Raw genomic sequence first — 26,461 nt, 5'->3', positions numbered from 1 at the left:
GAAGAGGTTGTTGGCGTCCCGCTAAGGTCAAAGTGTTGGTGAAAAAAACACGGCGCCACCCGGCGGACAAGATGCGCTTCATTCCGGTGGCGCTTGTCGGGCCATAAACCATACTGGCACGAGAGGTAAAGTCAGTGAATCACCAAATCGTTAAGATTCATCCTCTGGGGACCATGGATGTCTGCACTAAATTCATGCTGCTCTTTCCAAAAGTTACTGAGATAATTCAGTCTGGATTGCACACACTATACATAGAGATATGGTGGTGGCGGTGCAAGCTATCAGTCATTATTGCCCCAGGACCCCTGGGTGGATTAATCAATTTACAAATACACAAATAGCCTGTGAGGTCTGGCTATATTGCCTGGAGTCCCCCGGGGCTGAGGTCAAGTTCTTCCACACCAAATTGGGAAAAGCATTTTCTTTATGCACTTTACTTTGTGAACAGAGGCAATGGCATGTTTAAACAAAAGGGACATACTGCATAGATCCAGTGGTGCAGAAATCTCTCCGATCAGCATAATATTGTTTAAAATATCATAATGTTATGTTTTATTAAGATTTCCCTTAAGTAGAATTAAGGGCCATGGCCTACACAGATTAAAAAAAAAAACAAAACAAAACAAAACAAAAAACAGGCCAAGACCGAAAAAAGACAATAATATGTGCACAGTTGTGTCCACATACTTTTGGCCATACATTATAGAAATATGTGATAATGTGAAATTGTTAAATATAACACAGAGCGTTAGAGAAGTGCAGTTATGAGTGAAAAGTCAGTTTAATGGCAGAACTGTCAAGACAAAGAACATGGCACTCCACCCATAACTGCTCCAGCAGCAGCAGCAGCAGCAGCAGCATTAATGCTTGTAGGATTTATTGAGCAGCAAGGTATAATAATATACAGTGGCTCTGTAACTGTGTAGATGTGAAGCCAGCCATTACTGGAAAGAGTAAACATTCTTGATACATAATATATACATAACTTTTAATAACATTATTTGTATACCACTTCTCTACTGTCACACTTGAAAAATAAGATTATACAAGGACAAAAAAACCAAGATTAAATGAGACAAAATAGTAAATAAAAATGTAATATAATCCAGGAGATATAAATCAGCAAGTCAACTAAAAGAAAATGTACATTTCGCTGTATTTTAAGAGAAAATAGAATAGAGCGGCTCGTAGATTGCAGTTTAGCTGCCATGGCAGCAAATCATGGTCACCTTCAGTGGCAAATCCAGATTTAGGAGCTGACTGTACGGACCAAAGTATGTACCCTCGCTCGTATCGGCTTAGCAGGTCTTGAAGCTTGGATCCAATCCGTTTAATTCCCTTTGAGTGATTCTCAATTTAATTTCTCCAAAAAGCTATGCTGACTTTCTCTGCTAAATCTTGACAGTTGCTCTCACCCTGCATGTCGTATCTTGGTAGCTCAGGTGTTACACAAAACCCGCCTTTCCCAGTAGTATTAACCACATTCGTTGGCAGTTATCATTCATGTACTAACACACCAGGTCTGACTGCATTTCCATTCACAAATAGAGGTTTAAATGGATAATAGTTTTATTTTGTCTTAACTCCAGAGAGCCGTGCTCCGTAGGTTTATGAAATCGAGCAGCAGCTGCAGGATCATCATCGTTTAAATGACTCTCGTGATTGCTGCTGTGGTTCTGTTTGCACAAGAAGTTGCTCTGTTAATGCAACGATTATTGTTAATGCATTTATGGCTCTTGACCAGTTAAGTGGAGGCCACTTTGTCAGTAACGACGAGGAAATCTGTGGATTCTCTCACTCTTTCTCTTTTCACCACCACTTTAGAGATTATCACTTCTTTACAGTGGTAATTATACAGAGGACACGTTCACACATAGTTTGATGTATCTGATACTGACATGACATTAATAAGAATGCACGTGTACATAGACATGAGCATGCATGGCACACACACACACACACACACGTACACACACACACACACACACACACACACAGTGGTAGTTTTCTATTTGTGAGTACATTGAGTACTTTTTTTTTTTGCCTATGTTAGAACCACACAGGGGTTCATATCACAAGTATCTACTGTATCACTTCACATGTGTGAGCTTTTGTGTGGAACTGTGTGTACACAGTACACTCACACATGCAGCAGAGAGAGAGAGAGGGATGCCGCTGCTCTCTCAGCTAAACTGATCATGGAAATTGAATTAATTTCATTCACTCTGTCTCCCTCGACCTCATCTCTTCTCCAATCTCTGTTGCTCCTCTCTGTCTTTCATCCCATTTGCCCTTCTGATCACCTCCTTTCCCCCCATTTCATGCGATACAGTTCAACAACCCAACAAACTACATCCTCCAAAATGACTAAGGCTGCACTAGTTAAACAGATGGTAAATAAGATTATCATACGACAGAACTGTACAGTACAGTGAAGTACAGCAGTTGAATTTAATGGCAGTGGTGAGAACCAGGCAAGACAAGAGCTAAGTGAAGATTTTGAAGGAGGTCAGTGCAATTCCATGTCTTGTTCCTCTCGTTTTCCCTCAGGCTGTGAACTGCTCTGATGTAATTTCCTGCTTCTTTTCCTCCCTCCTCTCTTATCCAATCCCTGTCTTTTACCCCTCTGCTCTCCATCCCCTTGCACCATCTTTGCCTTTATTTACCCATTCCTTTCCCCTTCACCCTCCATATCATCCCATCTCTCTCACAGTGCCTCCTGTTGGCTCCGTCCTCCCTCCCTGCATCCATCCATCTCTCCTTACGCTGGATTATAGGGCGGTTTACAGCCTAGTCGATGCTAATCAGGTTTATCCAGACAGAGGGCGATCATTGGACTATCAGTAATTACACACGCTGATATTAGCTTACTCATATATGTGCCCTGGCACATTTTCAATCCACATCATCTCTGTGGATCAAGCACATGGTTATCTCAACAGTGTGATGCTGTACATGCCATCTTAACACGGCTGCTTCTACTCTTTTGTTTTGCAGCACAAAGAACCATCTGTTGTGAAAATAAATTCATGTTTGTTTCCAGTTTAGAATATGAGGCAATTGCAGCAAATGTGATTAGAGAAACTGTAATTTTTCCACTTATGTGCAATTAAATCCAGAGATCATAAATAACGTATTTTGCTCTGACTTTTTGCATTAGCAGTTAATTGCAAAACACTGTGCACAGCGAACAGAATTGTCCTCTATGTTAGTGTCTCAATCAAAAATTCGACATCTTAGGAAATGCACTTATTCACTTTCGGTTGGAGCGTTAAATGAGAAGACTGATGTCATATGAAGCTACAGCCAGCCGCTAGTTAGCTTAGCTTAGCACAGAGACTGGAAACAGGGGGAAATAACTAGCATGGCTAAGTCCAAAGGTAGCAAAATCCACCTTCCAGCGGCTTAAAGCTCACTAATAAACATGCTATATGTTGTTCATTTCATCTGTACAAAAGTGAAATATATAAACGACAACTCAAATTTTTACAGGGGGTTATATTTGATTATTTCTTGGCTCTCAGCAGTTACCAGGCAACAAGTGAAGACTCCGGGAAGTTACCGCGGCTGTCCAAGAAACAGCATATGACCCCCAAAATACGTCAAAATTTCTTGTACAGCTTAGAAAAACAGACAGATATGACAGTGGTACAGTGACAGTGAGTGTATTTCATAAAATGTTGAACTATTCCTTTAAGGTTGCAAGTAAGGAAGCTGTGAGCTCTGAACTGTAATATACATCACAGGATTCAGTGAAAGTAAATTACATCCAAGCGAATCTAAGGCCTTACCTCCTGTCTCTGAGGAAATGTTCTTCATTTTTTTTATTTTCTTTGACACACCTCTTAGTGCGATCTGTCCAGTGGGTCATAATTGATATGTGAAACACCACAACTGAACCATGGATGGACACTTAACAACCACACGGAGTGGGTAAAACAGAAAAAAAAGAAAAAACCTCCACTGTCTGTATTAAAGGCGAGGGAAGACAAATGGACTCAGATATCAGGTTCATAATGCCCAGTCAGCAGACAGAGAACAGGGTTGGGTTGCACCAGAAAAGAAGCTTGAGCTTTTGGCCAATCACTGAGAGGAGAAACGACGTGGCTGAAATGTGTGCGCGCCCAAGTGTGTGTGTGTGTGTGTGTGTGTGTGTGTGTTTACTCCTGTCAGTCTCGTGTGGGTTTCACGCAAACAGGCAAAGAAGATGTGTGTATGTGCCTGCCCGAGGGTGTGAAGATAGCTCCATTTGTAGGTGATTGAGTTAGGATGTGTGCATGTGTGTGCGTCACTAAAAAAGAGAAAGGAGAGAGAGACAGAGACAGAGAGAGAGAGGGGAGAAAGGGGAAGGTGAAAGAGAACGAGAGAGCGGGACTGAGGAGAGAGAGGAATGTTTTTCATTACGTAATCTAATCTAAGTGGCCATTTTTCTTGTATAAAACCTCTGTTGCCCTCTGCGAGACCGCTGTCCTCATCTATCTAAAAGCACTGAGTGAGTCATGCTGTGGGTCCATACACACACACACACACACACACACACCAAGTCATAGTGAGTCAGCCAAGATCTGCTATAGACGTTCACCTCAGTCATGAAAAATGCAACAGGGAAAGGCATATAAACTGCTCAAATGACACGTGAACCCGGTGGACACAATATGGATGATCGTGATGATGCACACAGAACACACACAGCCACATCTTTGTAGAGCCTATGGGCAGCTGGACTGCAGGCTGGTGAACAGGTGGATTGTACTTTGACACCTTGAGGCGGAGGTTTCCTTTGTCTGAGTGATTATTCAAGAGAGGGTTTCCATCTGGACGGAGAAATGTTTAGTTAATCTGTCACTGAAGCGACAGTTTTGGGAAATGGGTTTAGTCACTTGTCTGTCTAATAAGGCTTCAGCCTGCAGGCAGTTGGCATAGCTTAGCAGAAAAGACTGAAAGCAAGGAGAAACCGCAAACATGATTCTATCTGAATGTAACAAAATCCACCTACCAGCACCTCTAAAGCTCACTAGCTGATACGCTATGGCTCATTTGTTTAATTTGTCAACAAACAGAAGTGTAAAAAGGATAATTAGCTCTTTTATGAGGGGGTTATTATTTCCTGTCTTTGGGCAGTTGCCAGGCAATCAGTGGAGTCTCCAGGAGGTTATTGGTCCCAATCTAAGAAATAGTCAGTATAATTCCACATAAAACAGCTAATTGTCCTTTTTACACTTTTTTGGATGGTTTAAACAAATGAGATAGAACGTGTTAATTAGAGGTGCTGCTAGGCAAGATTTTATTCTCTTTAGCCAGAGCCATGTTAGCTGTTTCCCCCTGTGTACAGACAGCGATATCAATCCTTTCACCTCGCCCTCCAACAAAATGTGAATAAGACCATTTACCAAAATGTTGAACTATTACTTTAATGTTCATTTTGGATTAAGATTTTGGGCTGCATGTCTTTGTGACGTTGACCTACATTTTTGGTGAGAAACAACAAAACTTCTTGTGCTGCAAACATGAAATACCCCTTTGAGGCATCACTGTCTACAAAAACATCTTTCTAAAGCACGTGGCTGGGTCACTGGCCTCTCTCACCGCAGGGTTCTCTGCCAAAACCCTCCCTCCCCAGTCTATCATCCTCTCTCCAGAGGGTGTATATCTCAGATCATTCGGCTGAAATGCAGTTTCCCTACAAAATGGCCTGTTTTGCATAATTTCCCTGGAAAAAAGAAAGCTGACCTGAACCTTGGACAGGTGATAATATAGCTGGACCGTTGTTCCACTTATCTTTGTTAAAGAGCAGACAGGTGGCCCTCTTTGCATAGATGAAAGAAACAAATGCAATAAAAAAAATCAATAAGAGTGATGTTCTGCTTATGTTCTAGTTTGCGTAGCCTCATCCTGCCATCATGTGCTGCAAAAGGCATAAACGGGTCGGAGTGATGCAGTGAGATTAGAGAGGAATCATGAGCGTCAGGAGAAACCCCCACAATGCTCACAGTGTCCCATCACATATTCCTCTACATTCCTTGCACACACACACACAAAATCAACCCAGGGCATACAGCAAATTCAGTAGCCTCTCAGTCACCAGAGGCCCTGAAAATTAATTAAAATTCCTCTCTTTAAGACTCAATTGATGCCTAGGTGAAATTCACAGGGTACCTGGCCATATATATTGAAGAATAAGTTCCACATTTACCAGCTTCAGTGTTAAAGAAATGAACACATCAGTGCAACAATACTATACTTTATTCTGAAATGGACCATTCTGCATGATGAGTACTGTCATTTTTTTGTACTTTCAGTATGTTTTGATCCTAATACTTTTGTACTTTTACTTCTAACAGAGTATTTATGTGCTGTGGTATTGTTATGTTTACATAATTAAAGGATCTGACCACTTCTTGCGCCACTGCAAATGTAAGATTCCAGCAAATATGCAAAAACATTTGGGGAATAAAGTTAGAAGAGATGTCTGACTTGGTTCATTATGATGACATCAGTCAGTGTTTGTGTGTCCAAAACAAAACTGAACTGGCCGAGGGTTGAGTATAACTGACATCAGATATTCAATATAATTATAACTGGGTGTAGGTGGTGTTGGGTGGTGCTGGAAATGTGTGGTCTGGCGTTTATCGACGCCTTGTGGAACATGAAGTGGATTAAATGTGGAAAGAAAAATATATGAGACCAGTAGAATAATGCTGATCATACTGCGAGCAGGAAGTGCATCGCAAACTGAACGAGTTCCTGCAGGGAAACTCCTGCCTGCCATAAACATTCAGTCATCTTATTGAGAAGAACTGGCGTTTGTTTATATTGAAGCAGCACTTTTCATGCTTTGCATTATTTTTCTCGCAGTGACTGTGTAAGAAACGGTGAAGGTGGCTCCGGTAATAACCGACTCATCACCTTGGCCAGCCTCCAGCCAATGCGGGATAGAAAGGAGTGGCAGGGATCCAGATCGCGGAGGAGAGGCGCTGCACTGTGTCTTTAAGCTCCAGTGAAATCCATCAGAGGAGTCGCAGCCTGCCGGATCATTGTGTTTGTGCGCTCATGACGGCCGGCTGACCTGCTCCGTGCCATCGCGGTGGATGGGATCAGATGTTTTTTGAAGCTCAGGATGGTTATTCCTGCTCTTGAAACGCGCGGAGTACACTAACAGGCTTGAAAACCACCTAATCATGAGATCCAACTGGGTTTTCTGTGTGTCACATTTTATTTTGCTGCCACTAACAGGTAAGAAGACAACTCCAACCTTAAAGAGACACTTAATATTTGCTGAAATACTGCTGAAATACTGCTAGAGTGGCTCATGGTGTCTCTGTGTTCTCAGTAATGACTTTATAGTGACCTTACCTTACCTCTCAACCACACAATAGTTTCATAAATTATTAGCCTATATTTTAAAGCTATCATATGACCAAGGACATGAGTCTGTCGTTAGTGAGGAGTTTATAATGATCATGCTGTACTTTATGCGCGCATCGGTGATATCACTCCAAAATCAATATTTCCATATTGTTCCGCGCATTTGTGTGAGTCTGTGTCTTGTTGTTCTGTCTCAAATGTACAGTCGTGTCTTTGTTGGTGTCCCCCTGTGATATGAAAGGTCTTTTTGCTCTTAATCAGACTAATTCTGGTGTGGAAAAAAACAGCCCGTAATTGTGCATCTTCAGCGCAACGTTGGAGGAGCGCTCGCGCCCCCCACGTTTCTGCCAAAACGTGGTGTGACGGTCACACTAAGTGGCGTTTAACGGTTCAGTCTGAGCAACGTGTCAGCTCAGGTCTGCAGATCATATCAGGGCTCATTTGCATAACAACTGTCTGTCGAGTAAAGTAGGAGGGGATGCGCTTGGGTACCGGGGGGCAACAGGTGTGTTTGTCTGTGCGCGCGCGTGTGCGTGTATTATGTACGTTGTGGGGACAAAAACGTGTTTACACAGTCACATTGGAACAAAACGTCCCCATAACGCCAATTATTAAACTTTAGGTTGAAGACTTGGGTCACGGTTGGGTTTAGATTAAGGTTAGGGTTTCAGTTAGGCAAGTACTGGTTAGTGGTCAGGGTAAGTCTCCAGGAAATGAATGGAAGTCTATGTAATGTCCCCAAAAGTGACCAAAGTCACCATGTGTGCAAGGGTGTGTGTGTGCATGTGTGGACTACTATTTGAAGATGATGAATTATTTATCCCACTGAAATAAAAGGGATTAGGCTGTGTGCCTTGTCTGAGCAGCAGAGGGAACAAAGACGACGCACATCTTTTCCCACAAACACACCCAGCATCACCTTGACATCTCAACAGCTCTGACTGTGGCGATGAAAGCTCCGTGTTTAGTCAGAGCTGCAACAGCCTCGGGTTTTGAGTGAAACCTTTAGCTTGCTCAGATAACTAACTCTTTCAGATCACAGCTACAAAATACGCACTCAAGGCAGTGCAAAAACAAAGACACACAACGAGAGCCGAGCTGCATCCACATGCCTCTACTTCTTGCTCTCCCAGCCAGGCCCGAAGGCACAACAGTCATATGAGAATTTTGTTTCTGGAATGGCGCCTATCATGTGGAAATCTGAGGGAAAAAAAGAAGGAAGAAAGAAAGAAAGAAAAGAAAAAGCACATGGAGGGGGTTTGCTCGTGGGGGTTAAACTGAGAGGAAATTGCTAGCTTAGTTTACTCATCTTAAGGGTATGGATTTAGGGGCCTTAATGCATGATTACTCAGCGGGTAGACGGCTCATAATTATTGATTGTTCAATTGGGCCGTGGTGGTTTGATAGCACTCTGTTTTAAGGGGCTTTGTGCCAATCGTACCATCCTATTTAACCATCACATTCTATACCCTGTACAGCTCTAACAATTAGCCCATCAATCAGTTTGTTGATCAAATAATCAGGAACTGTTTTGATGGTGGATTTATTGTTGAAGTCATTTTCAAGCAGAAATACTGAACAACATTTTGTTATAGCTTTTCAGTTGTGAGGATTCGCTGCTTTTCTTCGTTTTATTTGCTAATACCTTCAGGTTTGGACTGTTGTTCAGCCCTAACAGAAGTGACTAGCAGCCCTGTTGCTTCTTGCTCTTTTCATTGATGTGCATCTCTTTCTTGCTATTTGTCATTCCTCGACATTGTTGTGGTTGTGTTTTTTTTTCCTTCTGCCTGGATCTGTAGCCAAACTTCACAGTCACAGCCTTTGAAAAATAGCATCCAGGTCCAGCATACATCAACCACACTGTATGTCCTCTGTTCCAGTGTGGTGCGAGCCAGTCATCTCCCCCAGCGGGCCTCACATAGTAGTTCCCAAGAGGGGGAAGCTGGAGCTGTGGTGTCATGACAACGCCACAACGTCTGGCGCCCCATACAGGCTGAGGTGGCAGAGGGAGAGGGCTCGCAGGCTGGAGGGAGAGGTGGAGGAGGGCGGAGTGGCCTATGTCAAGGTGTCAGCAGCGCAGGCCTACCATATGGGTCGTTATGTGTGCATCAACAACAGCACGCTGGAACACAGCTCCATCTACGTATATGTGAAAGGTGGGTATTAGAATTGGGGGAGTGGGCATGGGATTGCGCATGGTGTCTCAATCCAAACCTTAGCCCCCTCTTTCATCTCCCCAGACCCCCAGAATGCCTTCCAGCGCACCATGGTGAACATCATCCTGGTGCGTGCAGGTGAGAACTGCACCTTCCCCTGCCTTGTGACGGACCCCGAGGTCACCCTCCTGGCTCTGGAGACCTGCGATGGACGGCCTTTGCCCTCTGGTATGCGTTACCGCAGCGACCTCCAGCGAGGCGTCACCATCAGCAATATGAGGAAGGAATATGAGGGCTGTTACATATGTGTGGGACAGCTTGGTGGAGACAAAGTGACATCGAGCCAATACTCTGTGGATGTACGACTTGGTAAGTGAGAGATATGATGGAAAAAGGCAATTTGTAATATTCTTGTTCGATAAAAATATAGTTTATGTCGGTTAAGGGTTTCATACCAGTGTTTAATGGTTCTGCATGTGTCATATCTTTGCTGCATTTGTCATTTTGGTGATAGCTAAGCTAAAACTGTAAGAAGGGGGATAGACTGACTGCTGTATGTGCCAGATCTACAAAGCCAGAGTGAGAGTGACTAGTTAGCACAAGCAATAGTTAAACTATCCCTCTTGCAGCCTAATTTCAACACTGAAACTCTCAAATATGTCAAAAAATATTTAAAATCTAAAATAGATGTTGCCTGAAATGATATGCATGCACATGTAAACTAAATGAAGAGTCTACAATCAGGCTTGCTGCGTGAGGTTGCGCGATGGCGATTTGAGCTGCATGCTAATGTCGGCATGCTAACATGCTCACAGTGACAAGGCTAACTTGTTGTAAATAATGTTCACCATTCCACCATGTTAGTTTAGTTGCCTATGTCAGCATGCCAGCATTTGCTAACTCGCGGTAAACACAAAGTAATGCTGAGGCTGATGGGAATATTGGAATCTTTGCAGGTGTTTGGTCATGAACAAAGAGGCGAAGTGATCACAAAAGGCATTAGGACTCATTAATGTCTGCACAAAACTCCATTGCAATCCATCAAAAAGTTGTTGAGATACTTCACTCCGGACCAAAGTGGTGGACAGACCAACACTGTAATTTCTAGAGCTGCTAGTGAGGCTACAAATCTCCATAAGAGACCATAATGCATCCTGGCAGAGATCAGTGCGAGTCACAGCAATGAAAAAAAGCCTCCTTCAGCGAGCCACATTGCAGATGTGTTTTGGCAAAAGCGGTTTAGCTCATGGCTTTTCTTGTGAATTATATTAATAGGAAATGTACCATAAAAGCACTTTAAGTATACATCAGTGGAAACTGATCATGTTTGTATTCAACCCTGCACTGCATCAGCATTTTCAGTCTGCAGTGGAAAGAAGTCTGAACAGAGACAAGCTGGGAGGAGCCGGGGCGTAGTTTCCTTTTGACTGACGGAGGGAGGGAGTGAGAAAAGAGACGTGAGGGAGGGAGGAGCGGAGGGATTAGTGTCCCATAGGGAACAAAGCTTTGTAACGGTGCACGAAGGCCGTGTTTGGGCTAAATAGAATTACTTGTCTTTGCCAAACACAGCCGCTGAAGTGACGTCAGCAGGCATTTAATGTTGGGAATTAATCATCCGGTTTATACGTACGCAAGCGCCTGCATATGCAAATACTGTACTTGTGTGCATTGTCACTAGTGTGTTTGTCCACTAAAGAAACTCCCTGCCACTGAACAAACAAGAGTCACAAACCCTTAAGGGCCTTTTATGATAGTATGCGCAGAGACTTGTCATTTTAGTAACAAATAACCAGATTTAGTTTCAGTGGCATTTCGACAAAACATCTCCGGGAGGAACAATGTTGTTAACATGCACATAGATTCAGGATTTCTACATTTAGCACACGCACAAATCCAGAGGGTTTTACGGCTTTGTGTACCATACAAGAGATTAACTTCATGCTCATAAATAACATGGAACCAGGAGTGAGTGGTGCAAAGGTCATGACCTAAGTGACCAACAGTGAAATGGAGGAAATGCCATGCCATGAACTAATCAGCTCTATCGGTTATGACAATGTTGCTTTTGCATGTCTCGACCCAGTGCCAGAGGTGCCTCCTGTGGTCACGCTCTCCCAGAAAGACGCTGTTATCCTGAGGAAAGGAGAGCAGTTTGAGATCACCTGCAGCTCCACCAACGTCAACCCGGACTTCAGTCTCAAGTGGGATTTCCCTTCCACAGCGGTGAGATTGACCTAGGGATTGACTGGCAGGACAGGCTGCGTCTACTCTGTCTTTATGTGTTCGTGATTGACTGTCAAGATCTGAAACTTTCTTTGTTCCCAGCCAGCTTTTTCCAAAGGGGAAATTAACGGGAACAATGAAAGAAATACTTAGATCAACATTAGATTTTTTTTTCAGGGCAGTAGCTACCATGAAAGACAGTAATCTCACATCATTAGTCCTCTTTCTGGGAATTTTATGGCTTTAATGACATGAAGCGGAGTTTCTTGCACACATGTGTTTTGTGTTACTGATTCTGGTAATTCTTACACTAAATGTTATTTTAAAATGTGGTTTTAAGCAAATTATTATGTACCTGAATGTGCAGGGAAGGCTTTGAAACAACATTTTAGAAGACACTATTTGCAGAAAATATAATTGATGAGTTGAATGAAAAATAGTATGTGAAATATTGTGATTTTTTTTAAGTACTCAGAAGATGAAGTGTACGCTTGCTAGAAAAACTGAGGCATGAAAACAACCTTGCTTGTGATGCCCTGCAGCATCCTGATGAGTCCCACACCTCACACATCCTGTCCGGTTCCCGTGGTTATCAGCGTTCCACCTCACTCGTGATCACAGCTGTCAACCAATCAGACTCGGGGTCTTACCGCTGCCACGGCCTCAACGAGAGAGGCACCAGTGCTGCAGCGCTGCAGCTGGACGTCCGCGGTGAGTGTTGATGATGGCATTTTGGTTTTCGTGTATAAATGAGTGCCACAGATAATACACATACACACAGCTGGATCTGACCACCACCATCGCCATCACCACCCCTCCTTCACATCATTCACAGGAATGTTCCCTATTAGTCAGAACAGAAAGCAACAACAACGGTGAACTAAAACTGAACCAATGACACCTGGGTTCACTCCTAAAACAACATTTTTTAGGATGCATGATCACTCATTTGCATAGAATGCAAATTAGTGTGTAGATGCATCATAGAAACGTCTTCCATTATGCAAAGCGTGTTATTATATACCAATGAGAATGTCAAATCAAATCAAAGCTAGTCTAGACATAAGTTAGGCCACACAAAGGTGCAGCAAAGCAGACGAATGCTCCAAAAGCCATGTAGGTATGCTGCATTTGCCCAAATGATGTGTTGCAGTCTCTCTCTGGCTTCTTTCCAGAAATTTCACGCAAGTGCTCAACAACTAATTTGTTGTTAATGCCTACAAATGGGTGGGAAAAAAGTTCAAGCACACTTTTCATGAGGTATTTTGTAAAAAATCTGCAATAAAGGTTGACCGGGCAGGTGGAGGAAGCACATGAAGTTACATCACAGTGATTTTTACAGCAAGAGTCTGCAAGGCATTAACCCCGTAGCGCCTATTGTCGCAAATTTGCATCATATCGCTTTAATCCACATTGTAGCCAAATCGCGCATGCATTCCTCTAATGCCGGTTTGTGCATTTTCAACACACACCTAGGAACCATTTGCAAGCACTGGTTTCTCGTCGGACCAGTCAAAGTGAAAGAACCCCTGTTCTAATTGTCGTTACAATGTAATGGTTGTAAGCCAATTTTGTTTTGATGAAATAAATGAATTTTGAATACACAAAAAAGATGTTTTTACTGCATTTAAGCATTGAAAAAAGTGGACATATACTGTTTGTTTGAACCCTATTCTAGTTGGTGAACCTACCTAAATTTATATCTATTGTATGTGCTACAGAAAAATTAACAAACTCCTCTTAATTTAGGATCAATTTGAAAGCAAAAACACAAAGAATTAATCTTTCAATATAATTCTAAATAAATTCAGGCATCAAGGGGTTAAGCATAATATTTACCAGTTTATTTTATTGCAGATATTGAATATTTACTGAAAAGACGAATGACACATCCACAGAACAGCCTTTGCTGATCTGCAACCACTTGTGGACTTTTCCTTTAACTATTTAAATTTCTGTCGTACTCCAGAGCAGGGCTTCATCACCATGTTAGGGGGGCCGGGTCCAGTCCAGGCTGATGTTAAAGAGGGGGAGAGCCTGAGCCTCAGAGTAGAATTTGATGCCCATCCTGCACTCAGCTCCCTGTCCTGGTCTTACAACGACAAACAGCTCCTCAACACCACAGAGCACGTTATCACGGTCCACCGCCGCAAGTACAGGTACAGTGAGTTCACAGCACATCAAGTGCAGGAACACAACACACAAGCAGAATTTAAGGACACCTTTGTTTTTGTCAGATACGTCAGCGAGCTCAGACTAGTGAGGGTCCTCGGCTCGGAGGGCGGGATCTATGAGTTCTCAGCCAGTCACGAGGATGCATCTGTCAATCATTCGTTCCATGTGTACGTCAACAGTAAGTAGCTCTCACAGTTGTTGCATTGCTGTGTGTGATTAGAACATCATAGTTCTCCAGGTTGTAATGAACACATCCTATATGTGTGTTTTATATGCTGAATATGTGTCTACCCACCGTTTTCTCTACAAGGTAAGCCGGTTATCATCGCTCAGGAAGGCCCTGTTGATGGACAGGTGCGGTGCATTGCTGCTGGTTACCCAGCCCCTAAAATCAGCTGGTACTTCTGTAAGATGCCCCACACGAGGTGAGCAAAGATATAATGCACTACTTTCATCAAAAGAGCGTTTGCTTTATTTGATCGCTTACGTCAGAATAAGGCGTAATATGACGCATATGCTATGTTAGAAGGTGATCTGGTGAAATTAGAAATTAGAGAGGAGAGATCAGAAGAGTTGTAGCAGGTGATGATAATAGCCGTGTTTACAAGTGGGTCAACATAAGCTATTATACTGCTCAATCACTGCATTACACCATGAATGATCGCATTGATGACATTTACCTTGGTTTTCTATTAAATTATCAATGTGTAATAAAAATCTTGGGACACTTTTTTATGCTGCTCATGCTAAAAGCTGTAACGGAACAGCAGTGTGACTTCAGATCATTATACTCGTAAAACATGACTCATCTTGTGCTGTTTTGTCTGGCAGTTCCTCTGAGAGCAGGAGATGCTCATGGGAGCTGAGAAAGTTGGTTCACAGGTTTATGCCTTATATCATAGTCTCATTAGCATTCAGACAAATAAGCCATCTGGATACTGACTGCTGGTCAACACAACACGAGCATTTTTAAGACAGTTTGAACGCTGGTGAAACAGGCTTTTGATTTGCTTTTAAAATGTTGTACGCTAAACAATTCATTGATTTAATGACAAAAGAAATTGTTTAGTACAGACACCGGGAATGGCCATGGCTGCGATCATTTTATCGAGATCACAAGTTAATTATCTCGCCGTCACGGGAAACGCTACCCTGGGGAAACAAGGTGTCACGGGATGAAGGGAGCTCGAAGGGAGCTTGGAAGGAAGTGTGTAACAATGTTCATGGAGGTTGCAGAGAAAGACTTTGGTGATTAGTCCCCATTAATGAGAAACATCTTATTGGACAGGTTACCCTGGAGTCTAGAGACTGAGTGATAGAATTGCAGTGATAGTTGAAGAACTGCTTCCGAGGAGTGTGGGTAGAAAAAGCGGGACACAAGAGAAATGCAGAGAAGATTAGATCCGGAAGAAAATAAGAGAAATGGAAGGAATGGAAGGATCAATAAGGAAGAAGAGAAAATATCTTCCTTATTGAACCTTTGCCAAAGCTTTGGAACATCAGTCGCTACAAGAGTGAAGAAATACAAACATATTGTACTGCAGTCCAGTGTCCCCTTCCTCTCTCCTGTAACATCCTACTGTAATCACTCCATGGAAGCATGAATACTAAAACTTGCTCTGACATAGAACATGAGAAAGTAAAATATGACCTTAAGCAACTTAACAACCCCTCAACAGGTGCTCGCACCTGCCCAATGCCACCCACTGGGAGACTCCGGAGGTCGCCATGGTGACAGAGTCCACCTTCGGCAGGAGTGAGGTGGAGAGCCGACTGAACGTGAGCAGCAAGGAGCACGCACACTATCACACCCTGGAGTGTGTGGCGAGCACAGACGGCGAAGAGGCCTACACACTGTTCTCCATCAGCGGTACGACACAGCGTAATCTCAAATATACGTTTGCAAATCCGTTTTTTTTACACTCGAAACAGCGTCCCATCTGTTTTGGGATTGGGTTTGGACACACGCACAGCAGAGACACACAAACACACAAACCCCTTGACCCTGGGTCTGCCGAGGCCAGGTGTGTGTTTACTGGGTGCAGATTGAATGAGATTAGAGCATGCTGACTATGCAGGCTGGGATTATATGGTATAGACTTGCTAATCCTTCACACAAACAAACACCACTGCTGCAGCTGTCTGGTTTAACACCAGAGGAAGACTGTGTGTGTGTGTGTCTGTGTGTGTGTGTAACTAACGGTAAAATGTCGTGTATACTTCAATGTGACTCGTGTAATTTCTGTTGACTCTTCTTGTGCGTTTTCTCAGAACGAACTGTCCCACATAAACTCTTCACTCCTCTTCTAACCGGCATGGTGGTCACTGGTGTCCTTCTCAGCCTCACTCTGGTGGTGCTGCTCTATAAATACATGCAGGTAAGATAGAAAATAAATCACACTTGCAATGCCATTATTGCAATGAAGAAATATTTAATCTAAGTGAAAGTAGGGTCATAAATCTCTCATAAATCAATGACCACTAATCCCATGAACTAGTGTCGAAATGTGTTTAAATACTGTTTGACAACAGTGTCCATTTACCGTCATTGATATGCAGCTTGCATCACAGAAACATAAATGGCTGCAATAGTTTCTGGCAAGCGGCCCACTCTCATTTACTAGCTCGTGCCCGACATGACTCATGCCTCCATCATGATTATGGTTAAAGTTAGAATCTCTTTCTGAGATTTGGTAACGGCATTCAGCAAATAAGAGTGGAAGTGTGTCCTTTTAATCAATATGAATGTGCCCTAATGAATTTGAACAGAACCAATCAGCTATTCAGAGTGCAGACGTGCTGTAGTTAAAGGCTTTATTGACACCCAGATCATGCCTCGAGCCATTAACGTGCCCCCACAGCGTGCTGCTCTTCTTGCACTCGGATGAGTCAGACTCCTTGAGAACTAGTTTATGAATTCGCAGTGGGATCTTTAGGGGTTAGTCTAGACACAGGCTGACAACTAAAGTGCCTGGACTTATCTAAAAATTGAATAGAAGAGCTACGAGAAAACGTGAGCCATACAATCGTGAAGTCACGCATAAACAATATGAGGCAGCTGATGTAGCATCACTTTGTCCATATAAATCCCTCTTTTCCCTCCAAACTTTAACAGAAACCAAAGTTCCAAATCCAGTGGAAGGTGATTGAGAGTATCCATGGCAACAACTACATATATATTGACCCCACCCAGCTGCCATATGACTCCAAATGGGAGTTTCCGCGACAGAAACTACGCTTCGGTAGGACAGAATGGATATTTGCATGACTATACACTGTGTGTTTACATTTGTGAGTAAATGTGTGTTAGCCAGTGTGGTTATTATAATGTTTTGTTTGAAGTAAAATAAGATTCTTATTGTTGCTTCACTTGGATGTTTGAGCTTGCCTGTAGCAGTCAAACAGTCATAAAATGTGACCTGTGGGGGTCTTAAATTAATTGCAACATGCTGAAGGTTCGTCTGTGTGTTCCCACAGGTAAAACGTTGGGCTCCGGGGCGTTTGGAAAGGTAGTGAGGGCCACAGCCTATGGCCTCTGCTCTGCAGATACTGTCACAACCGTTGCTGTTAAGATGCTCAAACGTAAGTGTGTATGTTGGTCAGTTTTCTCTGTAGCTGCGTCCGAAAACACTCCTTATTCTTTTCTTCCCTACATAAGAACCTAAATTAGTTTTTAATGTTAATATTACATATTAATATTGATGCTGGAGCCACCCAGTTCTTCCTCATTGAAACTAACCTCGAACTAAATTTAATCCCGAATTCCTCCAGTCGGAACAAAGATTAACTCCTGAGTTTCTCAAAAGGTTCCCGGTCACAGCAAACGTTTTATAACACACTTTAGATGAAATCTTATTATCTTATATATGACGAAAGCCTCGAGGACTGTGTTCCCATTACATCCTTTCAGTTGCTGTCATGGCAACGCTAGCTCGCTAATTCTCGTCTCATTTGTGGTCAGATAAACAGTAAATTCATCAAAGTCATGGCCCCATATTGCTATTTTTCCTGGCTACTGCTCATGTGTTGTGGTACCCGTGGTTTTGGTGGAAAGCATTGAGGCTTTTGTCATGTGGAAACAGATCTAAGGAGGGTTGGAGAAAAGACAGACGCTGTGGAAATGATTTCAGAGACATTTCAGAATTTCAAGTCATCAGCTTTTTGCGTTATGATTATGGGATTGGGGGACATGTCCCCTTCACTTTTCAAAATCAGCAGTAGCAAGTGATTATCAGCCTTTTTTTTGCATTCTAGTTTTGCCTCTCAGGCAACATATCAACTGCCCTATTTTCTGCAGCTTGTGAGGACGACTGCAGACACCACTCAGGGATCAAAAAAGCCCCTCAAGTCCTCCTCCACTTTCGGCTTTAAAAAATTATCTACATGCTTTTTTTTTATAATTTATATAATCAAAAAATATAATTTGAATTTGTAATGAACAATTGTCAAAAGGAATCTGTCATAATGGGTGTTGCTTGTAGAGCCCAAAAGACGAAAGTGAGAGCGCAAGCAATTTGTTGTTGACGATACAAATCAGTTCAGAAGGTGCGATCCAGAGGAGAATGACCCGAGCGGGAGGCGAGGAACTTCAGAAGAAGGCAGATCAGAGAGAGGAAGCAGGGAGTTTGACTGGCATAGGGCAGGAGATGCAGGTGGAGATCAGGAGCACAGAGCAGGTTAACAAGAGCAATTCAGGAGCTGAGACAAAGTATCACAAAGGACAATCAGAGGACTGGGGTTTATATACAGTGTGGGCTGATTGCTTGATGAACCTCAGGTGGGCGGGTGGGCAGGCAGCAGGAGGGGGGCAGGTGAACCACGCCCAGGGCAGCTCAGGCATAGACAAAGACACACAGACAAGGAGAGAGTGAGAACACACACGAAACACAAGGGAGGGGAAACAAAAGAAACACAAGGAAGCAGGATCAAGGAAATTATACGTGGTTATTGGGTTAGTGCATTGTAATTCTACAATTTATCTTTAGATTTTTGCCTCGCTAGCATTATTATGGAAAGTATGATAACGAATTTGTTATTTTGACATTACTATTACTTATGTCTACTTTTTTGTTGAGGACCTTCTGGCTTCATTTTGCCACGTCAAAATGATAACAAATATAATCCTCTTTTTTTTCAATTGTCCAGACCATGTACACTCCTTATTAAAATAAATGCTAGACAGCAAACACAGAGCTCTATACAGAAAATAGGGAGTGATCTCGGACACAGCCTGTTCCTGAGTGTTGTAGCGACATACGAGGCACTGTGAAATATCTTATAAATGTCCTGGTGATATCGTCCCAGCCAATGCTCATTCCACGGAGAAGGAGGCACTGATGTCAGAGCTGAAGGTTCTCAGTTACCTTGGAAACCACGTGAACATCGTTAACCTGCTGGGGGCCTGCACTGTCGGAGGTGAGAGGAGCAGCTTCACCATGCACACCGAGCTTAGCTCATCCATTTCGACTTTTTCATTTGGGGTAAATTTTGTCTGGGCGTTTTAACCCTGTTGCATTTGCACACGTTAGATATGTACTTATTGACTGATTCTGTTTTATGGTAATAGGTTTTGTTTTGAAGTTGATCTGCTGACTTGCCGCTACGCCCAGCCTATACTGGCCTCTTGTTAAAAATCAGATATTGGGCAGTCAGTACTGAGCAGCTCCAACATGAAAGCGTGATGCAGTTTGACTGGTCACAAATTTACTGTGCAGTGGATCAATATTTTCCACCTGTCTAGCCCGCAGCATTGATCATAAAGCAACGTTCAGAGTGGATTCCATACGCATGAGTATGTTATTGGGAAAGAAACACTGAACACTTCAGATTTTCTTGTCGGCATTGGGCATGAAAGATCCTAATTTCAAGATATTGACAGAAATTTGCTCAATATGTTTCAATGCAAAACTAGTGATGCTGATCAGCCCTTAAACACATGTATTGTTCAGACCTCTCTGAATACACTGCACACTGCAGCATTACAAATGCCATCTTCTTTCGGCTCATTATCAGAGCTTCGGCTCATCCTTTTCCATTGTTATACGCTGTCATACGGTTTAAAAACCAGTGAGCGAGGTTGCTTTTTATCTCTGCATCTTGCCAGGCCCAATTCTGGTGATCACAGAATACTGTTGCTATGGCGACCTCCTCAACTTCCTGCGCAGAAAAAGAGAGTCCTTCCTAAACTCCCAAGTTGGTGATGGTTACTATCGCAACGTCGCGAACCAAACGGAGGCTGCAAGGTGTGTATGTGTGTGTATCTAAGTTGTGATTGCAACTGCAAAATGGTTGTCAGCATTTGATGCTTACTTATGTTTGTGTGTGTGTGTGTGTGTGTGTGTGTGTGTGTGTGTGTGTGTGTGACTATGCAGCACAGAGGAGACTGGTACAGGATACATGCCCATGCGTCCCTCTGAGAAAGAAAGGTCTTCCCAGTCAGGTAGGACGTCTCTCACTATTTTTATCAAAGCTGTCAACAACACACTGAGTGCCTTACCTGCTGTAGTAAAGCCTGTGCAAACCCCTGGTTTCATTCACTAAAGCCAACAATGTAATCATTATCTAGATGACATAGATCTGTCCCTGGATGCTGAAGATCTCCTCAGCTTTTCCTACCAGGTTGCCAAAGGGATGGAGTACATTACTTCCAAGAACGTAAGGCTTTTACAGACTGCGTGCTTTATTTATAGGGTAGTTACAGAAGAGATGTAAAAGCGCTGCTGCTAGTTTATAAAAGATGTTATGGCTCAGGGCCAACATGCAGCGCATTGCCATGAGCTGAAAGTGCCCTAAACATGAGGGTGAAGCAGTATTTACATTAGGTCGTACACTGCACAGCTCCCTCGTGATCTTAAATAAGCTGCAACTTAAAATCTTCGGGTTTTCATACAGCTGCACTTGTGTTGCTTTTGTTAAATTTAAAGCATTTTTTCTATTGTATGTTTATAGTTAAATTGATTGATTGCAGTGTGTTTTCTTTCCCAAATATTTTGTTTTAGTGCATTAATGTCTTGTGTGAGAGACTGTAGCACTGTCAGTTTGCTTTTTGTGTAAGGTTTGTAATGAGTTAAACTCACCTCGCCTTATTTGTTTATGCGTGCTGTGAATCATTCACTGCAAAAAGCGGCTATCAGTTATCATGACCCTGTTTGTGTTTGCGTGTGTGTGTGTGTGTATAGTGTATCCACAGGGATCTTGCAGCCAGAAACATTCTGCTGACTCACGGCAGGGTGGCAAAGATCTGTGACTTTGGGTTGGCACGAGACATCACAACTGATGCCAGCTATGTGCTCCGGGGCAATGTGAGTCTCTCTGACCTGTCCTTCCTTCCTTCCTTCTATCCTTCTTTCTTTCCTTCACTGGGGCTGGACTACAATATTTAGATGTGAAAAATGTAGGGCTGCAACTAATGATGTTTTTCATCACCAATAAACCATTCTGTCTATAAAATATAGGAAAGTAATGAAAAATCCATAACTGCAATTCCCTGAAGCCCAAGCTGACATCATCCGGTTGCTTGTTTTCTAGCCAACGCTCCAAAAGCTCGAGATAAAACACTTTAAATCACATAAAACATAAAAGCTGCTTGAGAAATGATACTGAACAATTAATTGATTACGAAAATATCTGCCAGTTATTTTTCTGTCAATTTACCGATCAGTTAACAGACTGAGTTGTTTCAGGTCTAGAAGAATGTGCCTACTATTACATATGAAAAAATGGAAGCAACAGAAATATATGGAAACTTTTGATCTATAAAATAGGAGATGTTGTGTATTTTTAGGAATGAAATTAAGGGAACACAGTCTATTCTCTTGTAATCGTGCAACCCCTCCTGCAGGCTCGTCTGCCAGTCAAGTGGATGTCTCCCGAGAGTATTTTCGACTGCGTCTACACCTATGAGAGTGACGTCTGGTCCTATGGCATCCTGCTCTGGGAAATCTTCTCTCTGGGTAACGTTTCCAGTTAGAGCTGTGCTGTTGCATGTGTTTCATAATGTCTGAGCCATTATTATCATCATCCATTTGAGCCAACTGGGGCCTTATTAGAGGCTCTGATGATGCTCCCAAGCAGCAACATCACTTAGTTGGGTGAATCATACAAAATCGGATTGATTGTGATACATAATATAGCCCCAGAAACTAGCATCATGACACAATTTCATAGTTTTTGACTGCATGTCTGTGTTGCAGGTAACAGCCCATACCCGGGGATGCAGGTGGGATCTGTGTTTTACAGGATGATTCAAGAGGGCCACAGGATGAGCAGGCCTGAGTTTGCTCCCATTGAGATGTAAGTGTATATCTGTGAGTGTGTTATTATTGAAGTATTCTAACAAGGGCTGCAACTATTGGTTTGTTGGCTGCTGTTTTGAAGCCTTAAGTTTGGCATTTTGGCCGTTGCCATCTTTGTTTATTTGGACCAGAGGTGACCATATTTGGTTGCCTGATATCAGTCAACTTGTTACACTCGTTTGCATCTTCAGTCTGACATTGTTTCCACTCTGTGCGATTTCTGTAGGGGGGTTTGATTTTCCCTAACCAATCACTGGGGACCAACATATCCGCGTGAATCTACTGTTATTTTGAGCCAACACTGATGCGTAACCATGCCAACATACTGGTTGCACTGGGCTTTTAACAGTGGAGTGGAGACGACAAAAAACAAACTTCATTCACGGGCAAAGAACAGCAACGTCTATCTTGTCTATAGTGGTCCCCGTTGTTGTTATTATGCACAGTGTAACAACACTTGAGCATTGCAATTAGCCCCGCCCATAGCACTGATTGGCTAATCCTTAGTCCCCCACAGTACTTGGATCGTCGTTTTTTTCAGATGAGAAACCACTGTTTAACTCAGTCAACTCAGTGGAGCGGGCGGATTCAAAGGTCTGGACCCGGTCAAGAGTGTGGAGCTAAGTTATCTGTTACTAGCATTAGCATGCTTGACCCACAAGGTGCATCCATAATTCACACTGACTGTGATATTGATTGGGATGCTAGCGAAAAAACTGTCTTAAAACAAAATGTACTTGCCAGAAAACATGGACAATGGACTCCCGAGAGTGTCTTTTAGTTCAACCGATGCCTGAACAAGACATATTCAGGCCACCAAAATGTAACGAACTTTCATGAACTGAAAACACATTGTGAAAGGGTCAAAGTCTGAGACCAAAACAAGTTCACAGCTATTTAAACGTAATGGGTCATTGTCTCATAAGCTTAGTTACACTTCTATTTGCAACCAGTGGAGTCGCCCCCTGCTGGCCATTAGAAAGAACACCGCTTTAAGGCTCTTTCACATCTTTTCAGACTTGGAGGCTTTGTCCACTTCTTTGATACAGTATCTGCATATGTTCGACCAACAATTCAGAAATACTCTGTTTACGTGGACATAAAAATCAGACAAACGTAGCATGAAACCAGGGAATGTTTGACTTGATCGAAAATGAAAAAGTCATTTCTGTTTTATATTGTTGGCTGTTAAGGATGTTCACCACGAGGGTTGTTATTATTTCTTTACATTTTATTAGTGCAATGTGACATAACCTAATGAAACAGAGGCTATGACTGTGATTTTGTATAGATTTTTTTTTTAACCCACTTCTTTGTTTAGTTTTATACTGGCTGCATCTGTGTGTGCAGTAACTCAGTGTGTTGAAACTAATCTACCTCTGCAGGTACGACATGATGTTGTCGTGTTGGAGCCATGACCCTTTGAAAAGGCCTTCCTTCAGGAAACTGGTGGAGAGGAGCGAGCTACTGCTCTCTGAAAATACCAAGAATGTAAGATGATGGAACCGTGAAATGACAGACATGTTATTCATTATTTTTTAAAGATTATTTTGTATCTTTAAAGGAGATTGACAGATACAAACAGGAAACAAAGGGAGAAAGATGGATGAGTAATATGTGCAATATAGGCCCCCAGCCGGAATCAAACCACGGATGCTGAGGTTATACAATATGCTTTTAAAGCCATAATGATGCCGTCCACTGATTTTACACATCAAGCTCAGTTGACTTGTCATTTGCAGTCCTACACAGCCTGCGAAAATAGCTATATATACATCTTCCTGCAGCTCTAAAGGAGCTTTTGTCAAGTTCCCGAAAATATAACCCCTTATGATGTCATTACAAATTATGGGAAATGTAGGATTGGGTGCTTGATCCTTGCTCATGACCCCTTAATAAAAAAAAATGCAGCTCCATGAATTGTGATTTTCTCCTCTCAAATGATGTCTTTTAAATATTTTTTGAGGCCTGAAGAGGCAAATTAATTAAAACAAACAAACAAACATACTTGTGTTTTTATTATTTTATCTCCTGTAATCATCTGACGGCCCCTTAGATTCAGCTCAGGGGGCCCTGTGTTATGTCCCGACCCACAGGTTGGGAACCATTCCCATAGACTAAAAGTAAAGATATCTCAACCTCTCCTGCATTAATTTTGATCAAATGTGTCACTTGCAAGACTTCCAACTTTATAGGGTGCCATACTTAATCACTGGAGTATCCTTTAACAGACATGCTACTCATATCTACAGACACAACTTCGGAGAAAGGGTGGAAAAAGGGGCATTTGGGAATATTTTATTTGTTACTAGCAGTAGAGACTTTTTGACAAGGTGATTTTGGACATTTTTCCGTATGTGATCAGACTGTATTTTTGTGAAAAAGCTGTGCTACCAAAGCTTAAACTACAAGTGTGTGTGTGTTCCTCAGGTTTACCTGAGACTGAGCAACAACCCAGGTCATCCAGAGCAGCAGAGGGCGCCATCACGGAGGTTGAGTTCAGTCTGCAGCACGACGGCCCCCACCCAGCCTTTACTGCAAAACACGACTGATGTCTTCCTGGACTATGTCTGATTAACAGGCGCACACACACACACACACACACACACACACACACACACATATGCACATACACACTGCTATGAAGCGTGCAACAGCCCTTACCTCCCTGATCATTCTCTCCTTTTACTGCAAGTACAAGGGCCAAACGCACTCTGTAAACTACTAACAAAACATTCACCCACACTAACTCTCAAATGCTGGCCTTCCTGCACACACACACACACACACACACACACACTCACAGATACTGTATATATATGACCTTGCACAGGGCTCTCAGTATTGGCCTCTATCTAATCTCCCCATTGGTGTATTGATCTCTGTGGTAGGTACATCGGGTGCACGTCTATATAAAGCAGACTCCAGCACTAACTGCCCATCAGATACAACATCACCCATCAGCAGCGGGAGGAGTTTTGGCTCACATTCAGCCTTAGAGCATGTCTTAAGATGCTTTGGGGAAAACACAGAACACAAGCAAGAGAAAAAACCTGACCTAAACCGAGGAACAGATAAGCACAGTTGTTGCTGTGATGAGTGGACTGCAGCAGTTTGTTTTCGTCAGATTTGTCGCTGTTTTTATGGGAATATTCGGACATTTTGGGAAATATACTCATAGCACTGTCTTGCGTTAGATGTGAAGACTGGTACCACCCTATTATCTATGCATTACGTATGGAGGTGAAGGAAACAGATGTTCATCTTAGAATGAAGACTGGAAACAGGGGAAACAGCTAGCCTGGCTGTGTCTCAACAGTGACAAAATCCGCCTACCAGAACCACTTAATCCACTCATTAACAGATGATATCTTGGAGTTATGTGTGGAAGTATTTCTTGGCTGCGAGCAGGGGCTTCCCATGAGTCTCTGCTGGTTGCTTATTTGGACAGAATTTACTTTTCATTTATTTGTTTCTCTTGAGAATGAATGCAAGTTGTGCGACAACATTTTATTTCTCTAATTTGAATTTATAGTGGTCTTGTTCTTCTCATCTAACTCTCGTCACGAAAGCAAATAAGCATCTTTCCCTAAATGTCCTGGAAACTGGTTTTAATAGGCTTTGAAAAAAGATAAGAGACCTGAAGTCTCTTTTATGAGTATTTCAAATGAGCCACAGCAAGGTGGCACGCAAGCGATAACTCCTCATAAAAAAATGAACCCACCAACACTGATTCCCACCCATGCGTTGAAGCTTTGAATACTGTGACTGAACTGACAGGTGTTTTGCTGTATGTATTTTAGGGTTAGCTTTAGTTTAGTCTCTTTAGCAAAGCCAGTGTGGCCAGGTGTTTAGGACCGATTGTGTGCTCTTTTGACTTGATTTATGTCGAACATGTATGCAGTGTAAATACGATAGAGATGTGCCTTTAGATTTTTTTTTTTTCAAAACACTGAATGCATTGGTTGTGATCACAGTTATTGGTGAGAGGGCAGACAGAACAGAGCTTCTGTATTCTGGTTTTGAGAATCACAGTTTTGATAAGGTTGGTTGACTTGTGATAATAAAGTACCTGTGATGGTAGAACGAAATGCCAAGTGTCCATTTCCTTTTTCTGTCATTTTCCTGTTTCTGTTAAACACGTCCAACGCGACAAAATTTATTGACAGTCCATCCAATAGTTGTTGGGGCCTTTCTCACACACACACATGCAAAAAAATGTTATTCTCATTGTGGCTCTAGACGATA

The 26,461-nt window shown here is 42.5% G+C and overlaps 1 protein-coding gene across 1 annotated transcript; it reads left to right on the top strand.

The window, feature by feature from the left end:
• The first annotated feature begins 7,178 nt into the window (after positions 1-7,178).
• Positions 7,179-26,153, top strand: kitb (KIT proto-oncogene, receptor tyrosine kinase b). Its single transcript, XM_041966005.1, has 21 exons — positions 7,179-7,233; positions 9,246-9,521; positions 9,606-9,890; positions 11,605-11,744; positions 12,287-12,455; positions 13,714-13,903; positions 13,982-14,097; positions 14,230-14,344; positions 15,599-15,789; positions 16,191-16,297; positions 17,035-17,161; positions 17,397-17,501; positions 19,224-19,334; positions 20,023-20,161; positions 20,291-20,358; positions 20,485-20,573; positions 21,098-21,220; positions 21,760-21,871; positions 22,112-22,211; positions 23,599-23,704; positions 24,644-26,153. The coding sequence occupies exons 1-21, from the start codon at positions 7,179-7,181 to the stop codon at positions 24,785-24,787; spliced, it is 2,868 nt and encodes a 955-aa protein (XP_041821939.1). The 3' UTR covers positions 24,788-26,153.
• The last annotated feature ends 308 nt before the right edge of the window (positions 26,154-26,461 follow it).

Source organism: Chelmon rostratus, chromosome 3, assembly GCF_017976325.1.
Source record: "Chelmon rostratus isolate fCheRos1 chromosome 3, fCheRos1.pri, whole genome shotgun sequence".
Classification (NCBI taxonomy): Eukaryota; Metazoa; Chordata; class Actinopteri; order Chaetodontiformes; family Chaetodontidae; genus Chelmon; species Chelmon rostratus.
The sequence above is the reverse complement of the archived record's forward strand: the minus strand, read 5'-3'. Positions and strand labels throughout refer to the sequence as shown.

Coding starts and splice junctions, on each gene's coding strand:
- kitb (XM_041966005.1), top strand. CDS start 7,179: ATGAGATCCAACTGGGTTTTCTGTGTGTCACATTTTATTTTGCTGCCA. Junction 13,904..13,981: donor GTCCACCGCCGCAAGTACAG/GTACAGTGAGTT, acceptor TGTTTTTGTCAG/ATACGTCAGCGAGCTCAGAC. Junction 14,345..15,598: donor TGTAAGATGCCCCACACGAG/GTGAGCAAAGAT, acceptor ACCCCTCAACAG/GTGCTCGCACCTGCCCAATG.